The 12202-nt window shown below is 44.3% G+C and overlaps 2 protein-coding genes across 2 annotated transcripts; both read left to right on the forward strand.

The window, feature by feature from the left end:
• Window positions 1-571: 571 nt before the first annotated feature.
• Window positions 572-2855, forward strand: LOC130110335 (uncharacterized protein K02A2.6-like; the record flags this gene model as incomplete). The annotated part of the gene is given in 2 exon segments (XM_056277411.1): window positions 572-2115; window positions 2117-2855. Coding segments are annotated over 2 exon segments (2283 nt in total), but the record flags the coding sequence as incomplete, so codon positions are not given.
• Window positions 2856-5807: 2952 nt separating this feature from the next.
• Window positions 5808-12084, forward strand: LOC130109828 (glomulin-like). Its single transcript, XM_056276803.1, has 18 exons — window positions 5808-5846; window positions 6044-6169; window positions 7034-7144; window positions 7567-7675; window positions 7950-8187; window positions 8365-8455; window positions 8541-8707; window positions 8825-8878; window positions 8969-8999; window positions 9117-9206; window positions 10080-10121; window positions 10205-10278; window positions 10425-10509; window positions 10817-10926; window positions 11376-11439; window positions 11521-11656; window positions 11777-11871; window positions 11971-12084. The coding sequence occupies exons 1-18, from the start codon at window positions 5808-5810 to the stop codon at window positions 12082-12084; spliced, it is 1776 nt and encodes a 591-aa protein (XP_056132778.1).
• Window positions 12085-12202: the final 118 nt, after the last annotated feature.

The raw sequence follows: 12202 nt of genomic DNA on the forward strand, positions 1-12202 counted from the left end.
CTCGTTAAATGCGCGAATACTATAATCAAACAAGCTGGGACCACCACAGCCAGCAGAAGTTCATCAAACTGCACAAAGTCAAACCGTTTTGAAAGTGAAACAAACAGTAGCAGAAGGTGGTGCAAAGCCATGTTTTCGTTGTGGAGGCACACACAACCAACAACATTGCAAATTTACCTCTGCTGTATGCCACTATTGCAAAAAAAGGGGGCACATTTCTCGTGTTTGTTTTAAAAAAAGCAGGGATGTCGCATCAGCGGATTCTTCTGACGCAGTTCCTCAAGCCGAACAACACACACACACTGTTAGGCAACAAGAAGAGGAATATGACATTTACACCATGGGCAGGCAGCTGTATGCTCACGTAAAAAAGCCATATCAAGCCACTGTGATCCTGAATAACAAAACACATGTAATGGAGGTGGACTCTGGAGCCGCATGCTCCTTGATCAATGAGGGCATTTACAACACCTTGTGGCCTGACCAGCCGCCTTTACTGCACAAGGACAGTAGTGTGCTTAGACAATGGTCACAAGCAGAACTGCAAGTTAATGGGAAGATTTTTGTGGATGTGCAGTATCAAGGCAATCACAAGACCTTGCCACTGATTATTGTTCGAGGTCAGGGGGCAAGCCTACTGGGCAGGGACTGGTTTGAGGCACTGGGCATTTCTGTAATGGGGGTGCGCCGAGTATGCTTACAATCTGTGGAGTCCATCTTAATGGAATATGCAGAAGTCTTCCAGGACCTCGGGGCTTCACGAACCCCTCCAATTGCTATTGATATTAATACGACAGCATCACCCAAGTTTTTTAAAGCACGTTCGGTGCCCTTTGCCCTTCGACCAAAGCTAGACGAGAAGCTTGACAAGCTAGTAGCTCAGGGTATTTTTGAACCCGTGAGACACTCAAGGTGGGCCACACCCATCGTACCAGTAGTTAAAAAGGATGGCAGCTTAAGAATTTGCGGTGACTATCGCTGCACTGTGAATACAGTTGTGAAACCTGATGTATACCCCATTCCTACGGTGGCTGAACTGTTTTCCAGACTGGCAGGGGGGGTGCTTTTCAGTAAATTGGACCTCAAACAAGCTTACCAGCAGCTGGTGCTGGACGACGAGGCTGCAGAGCTTCTCACTATAAACACCCATCGCGGGCTGTTTCGGGCCCACCGCCTGCAGTTTGGAGTATCGACAGCTGTGTCCATATGTCAGCGTTTCATGGATACACTCCTCGCCGGTATACCAGGTGTGCAACCGTACCTGGACGATGTCTTGATAGCGGGAAAGACTGTTGACCAGCACAATGACCGTCTTCGTGCAGTGCTGGAACAATTCGCAGAAGCAGGATTGCGGCTACAGAAGGAGAAGAGTGTGTTTGCTGCTGACCAAGTTGAATTTTTAGGTTTTCGTGTGGACAAGGATGGCGTGCGGCCGACTATGGAGAAGGTTGAGGCTATTCAGAAGGTGCCTTCACCCCAGAACAAAACGGGGCTTCAGTCATTCCTAGGCCTACTCAATTTTTACAGCTGTTTTTTGCCAAACAAGGCTACCATCTTAGAACCGCTGCACCGCCTCCTGGATCAGTCTGCACCCTGGCAGTGGACTGACGCACATAAAAAAGCTTACACTGCTGCAAAACAACTGCTTCAGGCTGATGGCGTGCTCACGCACTATGACGAAACAAAGCCATTAGCCGTTGTTTGTGACGCTTCGCCTTATGGCTTGGGGGCGCTGCTCTTCCATATGGAGTCTGATGGCCGGGAGGCTCCCATCGTCTTTGCCTCGAGGACACTATCCTCCACTGAAAGAAATTATGCTCAAATAGATAAGGAGGCCTTGGCGGTAATTTTTGCAGTCAAAAAATTTCACCAGTACCTTGCTGGTCGCCACTTTGTGGTTTTTACTGACCACAAACCTCTTTTGGGCCTGCTACACCACTCAAAGCCCATGCCACCTGTCCTGTCCCCACGCATGCTACGCTGGAGTGTTCTTCTTGGGGCCTACGATTACGAATTGTGCTACCGTCCTGGCAAACAGCTAGCAACTGCTGATGCCCTCAGTCGCTTACCACTGCCCGCTGGTATGCGTGAGACCCCTCCACCCATGGAGGTGCTCTTTGGAAATGGCGCCTGAAGCCCCACTGAATGCAAAACACATTGCCGCCCTTACTCGGAAGGATCCAGTTCTGTCTTGGGTGCTGCGCTGGGTCCTGCATGGCTGGCCAGTGGATACACCCGACAGCCGTTTCAAGCCGTTTTTCACCCGGCGCCATGAACTGTCCGCACACAAGGACTGCCTATTATGGGGGTGTTGTGTAGTTATTCCTAACCTGGCGAGGGAGGAGGTACTAGCTATGCTGCACGATGCACACCCAGGCATTGTGCATATGAAGGACCTGGGGAGGAGTTATGCCTGGTGGCCAGGTATGGATTTAGCAATAGAACAGACAGTAAAATCCTGTGAAACCTGTCAGAGAACTCGTCATGCACCACCAACAGCACAGCTGCACCCTTGGGAGTGGACAACTAAGAAATGGTCCCGGCTACACATTGACTTTGCTGGTCCATTCCAGGGGAAGACATTTCTCATAATTGTGGACTCACACTCTAAGTGGTTAGAGGTTGCCATGGTGAGTTCAATGTCCTCCTCTGCAGCGATCAGCACACTGAGGCTCCTCTTTGCAACTCACGGGTTACCAGATGTAATTGTTTCTGACAACTGTGCAGCCTTCACATCGGAAGAATTCAAAGAGTTTGCCAGACAGAATGGCATCAGAGCAGTGACTACGGCCCCTTACCATCCTCGTTCAAATGGCCAAGCAGAACGTATGGTCCAGACAACCAAGGAGGCCCTATCTAGGATCACTATCGGTGACTGGCAGACACGCCTGGCTAGGTTTCTGCTGTCACAGCATGTGACTCCCAATTCAGCAACAGGAAAGGGCCCTGCTGAGCTTCTCATGAACCGGCGTCTTACCACGGCCTTTGATCGCCTTCATCCTGACTATGAAAATGAGATGCACCTCAAGCAGGAAGTGAGTGCAGAAAAGCTGCAAGGCCCAAACAGATGTTTTAGGCCACAGGACACTGTGTACATGAGGAGCTACACTGGGGGATCCAAACGGATCCCTGGTGTGATAGCTGATCCTACTGGCCCAGTTTCATATAGAGTGCAGACTCCTGATGGGCAAATGCATCGACGCCACGTGGATCAGCTGCGTGGTAGAGCGACTGCACGCACGGATGTGGTCGCTAGAGAATCCATTGTTCCTGGTGAGCAGTCACCTGAAGATGGGCCGCTCGAGTCTACCTCGTCGGAAACGCCACGACCAGAGACCAGCTGGTCTGTTGAAGATCCCTCTGGTCCTGTGTCCATTCCTGTGCCCACTACCCCTCTACAGCGTCCGGCAAGAGACCGGCACCCTCCACGCCACTTGGCGGATTTGTTGACTGGGGGAAAGGGGTGTAATGTATTGGGACTTATGTTAATGCGCATGCTCTCTGGTTAGTCTTTGATGGGGGGCTCTCGCGAGACGAGACCAGGAAGTAATGTTAAGTATGAGCCGAACTAGAGGGAACGCAGATGTAGCCTGATGGCTGAGTATCCTAACTTCGCTAAGTTTTAAGTAAAGAGTTCGTTAGCGATTGCCTCCCCGATTAACTTCTCGATATCAACAAAGGACAAAAAATCCTCTCTGATGCTATATTGGCTGTCATGCTGGTTCACGTATCTGACACAGACAGAAAGCTGCTCCCACCCTGAAACATCTTTCATTTCATCTGCCAACACAGCGAAACACTGCGCTGAGTTTACTTTCTGCACCAGTTTGTTTGTTATCACATCTCCAATTATGCTGATTATTTCATTTTGTACATCAGGACTGCAGTAGCTAGCGTTTGCTGCACATTTACTCAAGTGTTGTAACAGTACTGTGTCGCCAGATGTAGCCCTAAACCTGAGTAAAGCCCTGAAATTTCCGTCATTGTGAAAAGGCTCATTCAATGTCACTGGTCCTGAATCAATATCACCTCTCAGGGCGAGTTCTTGGCGACCGCAAAAAATCAACGTTGCAGTGATGCTTTTGAGTTTTTCTCTGTTTTCTTGGACTCGCTTTTTTCTCTCAGAATCTAGCCTCAGTGAAATTGCATCCATTTTATTGTTGAGAACCATTTGGAAATTGTCCGCTTTCAAACATGCATCCTTGTGATATGCCTTTTGTGCATGGTCTTTGAACGTCTCTAAAGCATGTTTCCAGTCTGAGAAGTGGACATTAATTAGCTTGCCAGCTTTTCTGTGCCCTCCCTTGCCCACATGCTCGACTGCAAACGCAACACAGTGCTTACAAAAACAACCGTCGGACCTTGTTGAGTATACTAGCCAGCTGAACCGGTCAATCCAATGACGTTGGAAACGTAGTTTACCTCCTAGTTTTGTAGGGAATGTTTGTCCGATATTGGCCGCCCAGTCCAGTGAGTATATTTCTCTTCTCTGTTCGTCTGATATTTTCCCGCCAATATAATCCACAAAGTCGTGTGAAAACGTTTCCGAGGTAGAGGACGGCGGGTCTGCTAACTCTGGCTCCGTTTCCGAGGAGGAGGGCAGTGGGTCTGCTAACACTTGCTCCGGAAAATCGGTAACGTTAGTGACCAGATCACCTGTAATGTTCTTTTTTTTTTTTTGAGTCGGGACACGTTGAAACAAAAAAAATCACTGATTTTACGAATATTAACTTTACTGCTCTTGCGTGATTTACAGGTAGCTTTCGGCGGCTCCATTGCTTTTGAAAAGCAAACTATAGATCGACCATTTAGCTAGCATAACCAGTGGCAGGTTGCTTAGCTGACTCGTCAGACCCCTGAGCCAACCAAAAGCGTGTGATTTTATTTGTTTTATGAAACAGACCAATAAGATACATCATGTTTGGAAACAAATTAACTGACAGGTTTAATGCCTGTCAGTCACGATAGATGCAGTGTATGAGTAGGCTAGAGGGGTGGTGACAAATAATCAAAACGATAACTAATTATTGGTGCCATTTCAGACGGGCCGTGGGGTTTCGGGGGGGTTCAGACACGAAAACCACCTACCTGGCTGGGTGCCTGGTACTGGCTACTGCATACCGGGAACACCCCACAAGACCTGTTGTTTTGGAGATGCTCTGACCCAGTCATCTAGCCATCACAATTTGGCCCTTGTTAAACTCGCTCAGATCCTTACACTTGCCAATTGTTCCTGCTTCTAACACATCAAGTCAATCAACTTCAAGAACTGACCGTTCACTTGCTGCCTAATATATCCCACCCCTTGACATGTGCCATTGTAATGTGATAATCAGTGTTATTCACTTACCTGTCAGTGGTTTTAATGTTTTGGCTGATCAGTGTATATGTGTGCTAATCATATTAAAAAAACAAAAAAACAAAAAAACATACATCTTCCGATTTTGGGGATCAAATTTGAGGGACCTCCATAGTGTCTATACAGGATTGGGGAACTTAGAACCCAGACTGTTCCAGACTGATCTTAATTTTCCCTGTCCACACTGAGGTGCTCAAGTCTAATCCTATTACATCTCGGGCACAAAGGGAGATAAGAGGTTTAGATGAGAGCTCCTCACAGGCCATCTTTCTTCCTCGAGACACGAAGTTCTTTGATTGTGACGGAAGACAGTCAAGACATCGGTTCTTCTGGCTGCCACATTGGCCCTCATTTTTTTAATCTTTACTGGAGGTTGAAACTTAACAGTAAATATTAAGATTCATTGTGAGCACAAGGATTGCCTGTAAGGGTGGTGGAGACACTGATGATGTCTGTGGATCAGGTGAATGATGCAATCCAGAGATGGGTAAGTCATCATGTACAGAAAGAAGCTTATATGGCTTGTCAGTGAGAATGTATATGTAGACCCTATAAATTCTATAGCACAATAAAATTTAGTACAAATCAGGTGATTCACCCCATTGCTGATGTGTCCCGCTCCACAAATGAATCAAAATATATAAAAAGCATTGTGGTATTTTATAGTCTCTATCTTTTATGTAGAGAAATACGCCAGGAGGAGGTTTGAAGCAAGAGGACCACCAGCTCTTCAATAAAATTGGATTTGCCTATCTTGCTCAAGGTGACAGCGCACGGCTACTGAAGCACATCCAGGATGAAAAAAACAAGGTATTTCCTGCATCACGATCACAAAGTCCAGACTAACAGACACTGTGTCCATGCAAAGGGAACACATGTTCACCAGGATGAGTAAGCAACAGCTCACAAGTACAGCGAGAACACAGCAGACATTGACAGTGTTGGTCTGTTAGCAGCCCCATTAAGCAGATAACAGCCAAGACAGTCACAGTGCTGCTTCCTTAGTGACAACAGCCACATTTAGTATCAACTGGAGCAAACAGCGGTTTCTGGATTGCCACTTCCCTTCTACACGGCTATGGTAAACATCACCACTCAGCCCTTGCGCCATGCCTGTTGACATCTTAACCTAGAGGTGTGGAGAGGAAACTAGCAGATATGCAGTCAGATTTCTCGCTCCACTGGTAACCCTCTTCAATAAGTGCCCTTGGTTGTCCCATCTCCCCATGCTTCCCACTCCTGCCCGCCTTGACTTCGAGACACCCGTGTCATTTCTTTTTCCGCTTCCCTTCTATGTTAGGTTTAAATAACCTCAGCGGGTTAATATGAGAGAATTGTGTGTATGTCTGCAGATTACTACATTAATAACATGAATAATAAGATGCACTGTTGATAGTGTAGGAAGCTTTATTTTTCTCTTCCTTATGCATGTTAAGCTAAATTCAGTTATTAAACACCATAAACGTTGAAATGAATCAAAAGTGGTGAATGTTCCTCTGAGGCAATGAGGGATCTTTGACAGTATGTCACTATAATCTACAGAGATGCACATGTATTTTGGGTCTTTCGGGGTTTTTCGGGCTCAAAATTCTATGTGTTGGAGCTCTTTCAATAAATAAACTTGTGCACTTGTACAAAGCAACAGGAATATGTTCCCTTTTTGTTTTTACTCAGGTATTTGTGAGTTCTATGGGCTGTGGTCTTTTGGCACCAATCGCAAATGGAATAATTAGAAAGGAGAAGGGTCATGACCACTGTCAGACTGCTATGACTCACCTGACTAAAGTAGGTACAAACAGGTACCATGGGTGTAGACATGGGGGGTCAGTTGATCTATCTAAAAAATGAAAGCTCCAGAAAGTCTAACCAAAATGTATTCAGTCAAACCATGCAGCAATTACAGGGACAAGATGGGCTCATAGTCTCTCCCATATGTTTTTAAGCCTGAAATATCCATTACTTGATCATTCCACCAAGTTACAAGTTTTAGTAGATTAACATGTATAGTGTATTTGAAGCCATACTAGGTCAAAGGCTGGCTTGCATAAGGTATCCTGTGCTTGGAAAAAAGGTTCACTTTTTGTTAAAAAAAAAAAGACACCCCCCCTTTTTTTTTTAGCAGAATAACTACAGCCCTGGGTGTATCATGTCTGCAAATAATAAGCATGCCACTTGAAAATGTGCTTATTGTCTCGTCTGATGTTTAGATCTGCAGCCCAAATGAGTTGCTGAGTAGCTTGCTGGAAGTACTAGAGAACACTGATCCAGATGTCATTGCTGATACCGTCATAGCCCTTGCCCCACACCTCCAAACAGGTAATCCAACTTCTCATGTTATCATCAACTCACACATCCTCACTCACTACCAGGGAGGAGAAACAAATCAACGATTCTTTTTTTTCTCCATGGATCATTGGATTTAATGGATGATATACGCTTTATCACCCAAAGGGAAAACGTTTGCCAAGTTCAACAAAATACACCAAAAATGAAAATCAGTTATTTCTGATCAACCATGATTACTGTATAACTAGATCTTTGGTGCCTCCTGCTGTAAAGTAATCTCATGACATCCTTGTGTCCGCTAAAGCTTTACTCCGGATGGATGAAGATAAGGCAGCCTCGTTGGGCTTGGCTTTATCTGCCCTGCGCAAACAGGTGTCCCGTCTACCTGTGCCTTACACCCAGCAGCAGGAGGCCACTGATGACTATGGTCTGTGTCGCTGCTGCTCTGCATTGACTACATTTGTGAAACCCTTTGTGGAGGAAGTGAAAGAAAGCAACAGTGGTGGCACCACCGCCGAGTTGAAGACCGAGCTCCTCACGTTGTAGGTTTTCATCTCTGAACTCGGTTATGTCAAAGGCAGAATGACTTATCTGTGCATGAATAATTTACTTATATAGGGAAGTCATCATCAGTGCATGGCTTCTTCGAAATCATCTGAAATGATGTGCCATACTGAAGTAGTGGCTGAGTGATGAGTCATCTCCCTCTCTCATTGCAGCTGCATGGGGATGTTGAGGGAGCCCCTACTTCAGGCTCAACTAGACCAAGCTAGAAAATCTCCACTACGGTGTTTTGCAACAGAGATACTGGTATGAGTAAGAGTTTTATAGCCAATGCAGCCTAGGCTCTACCGAGAAGTACTGGCACAATATCACTAAGCTTTCCTTATCCTAGGTCACACTGTCAGCAATCCAGGAGCCCCATTCAAATCTGCTCTTTTACACTCCCCTGAAGAGAGGCATTCTGTTGGACCAAACTCAGTTCAAAGAATCAAAGGCCTGTTTGGCTTACCTGCTGTTTGTCCAGCTCATTACCAAGGACAGCTTTCCAGTAGTATTCAGGTAAAATATCAGCTCTCAGTGATGAAAAGTTGGCCCGCTGATAACTGTCTTTTACATCGACAACCCTGTCAAAATTGCATCCTGTAACAAAACGTCATTGTCTTTTTGCCGTTCCAGCCCTGTGTTTGTTCTACAGTGCAACATGGAGTACATACACGTATTACTCAGCAGGTACGTGATCAGCTTAAAATAGACCACATATGGATCTCGTTTCATAATAGTGCCCCTCTCGAAACACTTTTGCTTTTGTTCCTGTGACAGAAAAAGTGAATCCTTCTTGCTCAAAGGACTGGTAAGGGCAAATCTTTTTTTTTTTTACTTTGTTGCATTACGCTCATACTATGTAATGAAAAGTAATTAATCACAGTTGAAACGTTTTTTTTTGTGTGGTTGAAACTGTGTCAACCAGGCACTGTGTGAAAAGAGCTTGGAGAACGTACAGGATGACAGCCTTCCAGTGGACCTGCTGGAACTAACTTCCTTCCACAGTGTTCCACAGGTGAATCAGCCACGTTTATTAGCAATCACAGCAGTGTTGTATTCGAGTCACTAAACCTCGAGTCCACAGTGTTCGAGTCCGAGTCGAGTCCCCATTAACCAAGTCTGAGTCATCAAGGTTGAGTCTGAGTCGAGTTCCAACAGGATTTGCATGAGGGTATGCACGTGAATCCGCATGTAGGTGGAACACGTGTGCCTGCCCTTGCATGAAATTGAATAATGTTACGGTATTAATATAGCTATCAATATCTTATGCCAAATTATTAGGGCCTATTGCAAACAAACTAACAAAAACAAAAAAATAGTCTTTATCAATTAACAAGTCCGAGTCCTCATTTCCAACTTCCAAGTCCGAAAGCAGTCAATGCTCGAGTCCAAGTCTGAGTCATCAGTGCTTCAAGTCCAAGTCAAGCCATGAGTCCTGAAAATCAGGACTCGAGTCGAACTCGAGTCCGAGTGTTGGACTCGGGTACTACAACACTGAGTCACAGAAAAGATTTAAGGGGGTACCCCAGGATCGGATGTCCCCATTGAAACACACCTTAGCTGTATTGAAAACCTAAAGCTCTGAAGGATGTATTACAATTTTCATACATGCTTCGCAAATTTTCAGCTTATATTTTAAACATGTTCTTAGTTAGTTAGCATCATTTTGTTAGGATACAGCAGGAGCAGGAGCAGTGTCATGCAACCCAGAGCACGAACACTGCAGCTCATATTAACTGGGAGTATTGAAGCTCAGGTTGTTGCTAGCGTCAGCTCCAGCATGTCAGGATTTTTACTTTCTGATTGCTGCTGGGTACACATGTTGCATTACTTCAGTTTTTCACATGTTCTCAACTGAGGAAATATGTGTTCTCATTTAACTTCTCAGATATTGCGGGAAATTCTCACCGACTGTCCAATGCAACATTTGGTAAATAAATAGTACTTCATTATGAGAGCTTTGCGTGTTGCCATAATGTCAGATGTATGATTTGTAAACTCTACTTTTCCCAGAGAGAAAGAGGACTACAGGTTTTCCAGCTCTTCATAAATAAACTAGATGCTGAGGCAAAGCACAAGTTTTTCAGGTGAGAATGGCACAAAAAAAGAAGAAAAGGCAAACGAAACTTGCATAAAATGTACTACAGAATATACAGTACTAAGATTTACTGAGAATGCTTCAATTTTGGCTAAAACAGCTTAGTTGATGACCAAGTCATAATTTTGTTTTCAGGTGCATGTTGAAAACCAGCCACCATGCGGGAGTGGAGGGTTATATTACAAAGAACATCAAGAATCAAGTCGAGTTTTCTATGAAGGTACCATAAAAGACGATGTGCGTTATCATGTCATAGTTCTTCACTCGGGAGAATCCATCTAAACATCGTGCTTTGTCTTTCCACATATGCTAGATGATTCATGATGAAAAATAAGTTAAATAGGAAATTATACTGTATTACAAAGATTCATTAGGCCTAATCAAGTTACACAAAAACCAAGTAAACTAAGCAAGTGGTTGTGTAACAGTCAGGCCTAGAGTCTTATTACAAACACATTTCAGTAGTATATTTTTTTCTTACAAGCTGATATGGCGCATGTGTTACCTCTATACTTATTCTCCTCTAGCCAGGCAATGGAAATGGATGGTTTTTAGGAGTGGCGTTTCTCCCCCTGCTGGAGCTGGCACTATGTCTACCACAAGGAACTAACACAGATCTTCTGCATGGCATGGATAGGTATTATTAGTGTGGTTCCTCTTAGAGGAACTGGCCATTTTCAGCATTAGTTCTGATTGACTAGACAGTGTGCCTGCCCTGACAGAAACTTCATTTTGTGCTAACAATAGTGGTAACTTTAACCAGATTACCAAGTATAACAAAGATACCTGAAATGCAAGTCTGAGCCATAATTTTCCGCCCTTGGTAAGGTTGATGGAAGACAGTATAAATCTATGTGATAAAGCTCACATTTCATGGGTTGTGGAGTTTCAAAGAAGCTCAGACATCATTTACAGACTTGACAGAAAATCACACCATGTTCGCACCTATGTGACTCTGCATTTTGTTAACTGTAAGATCACATCGATCTGCTTAGAGCCTGACCTTCCTATAAAATATCAACAGCAGTACTCTCAAATTGAACTAATTTAACTCTTTTTGACACTTTTGACCGTCTCTCTACTCAGGATAATGGAGTGTCTGAATCTTCTACGTTACCTCCTGATTAGAGACAAAGAATGGAAGAGCAACGTGAGTCAGTCTCATTCAGCACGTTTATCTGTCAGCTGTAGTAACTGCACAACACTGATCGTCTATTCCACTCGTTTTTAGACAAGTATGTGGACAGAGCTATGCCGCATCAAAGATGAATACCTAAAAACGCTGCGTGTATGCCTCAGTATATCAAGAGCATATTATATATCTGAGGTGAAGGCACTGAGGGAAGATCAAAAGTTAAAGGGAAAAGGTAGGTATTTATTTACTAATCTGTTTGAGCAAATTCCAATTCAATTTAATTCTACGAACAGCAGCTCAATGTTAACGGCCCTTTTTCATACTGCATGCTGTTGGTATTCCCCTCCTCCAGAGGCCAGAGCTGCAGTCAGATCAACCAAATTAGTGAAAGGCATAACTGTGAGAAACGAGAGGGTTTCTGAAATGTCCCCTGAGTGCCAATACCAGGTAATGAAACTTGTGCGTGTGTGCCAAAATTCAGTTTTTTATTTTTGTGATTTGATGGAGAAGCAAGTTGAAAACTTCAGGATCTTCTGTATTTCTCAGGTACTGCAGAGCGCTTTGGTTACATTTGACCTGATGGAGAGCCTTATTGTTCGCGTTGAAGAAATAACGGAGGAGAAGATAAAGACCAACAATAGGCAGGGAGCTAACTATTGAGAATCAGTGCTTCAGACCATTGTTTTAATTTTACAACACATTTCTTTCTTTCCACTTGAAAAATCAATAAAGGTCAAACATTTATTAAGTCTGACTTTTTCTTTACAAAAATCTTTTG

The sequence above is a fragment of the Lampris incognitus genome, chromosome 3 (assembly GCF_029633865.1).
Source record: "Lampris incognitus isolate fLamInc1 chromosome 3, fLamInc1.hap2, whole genome shotgun sequence".
NCBI lineage: Eukaryota > Metazoa > Chordata > Actinopteri > Lampriformes > Lampridae > Lampris > Lampris incognitus.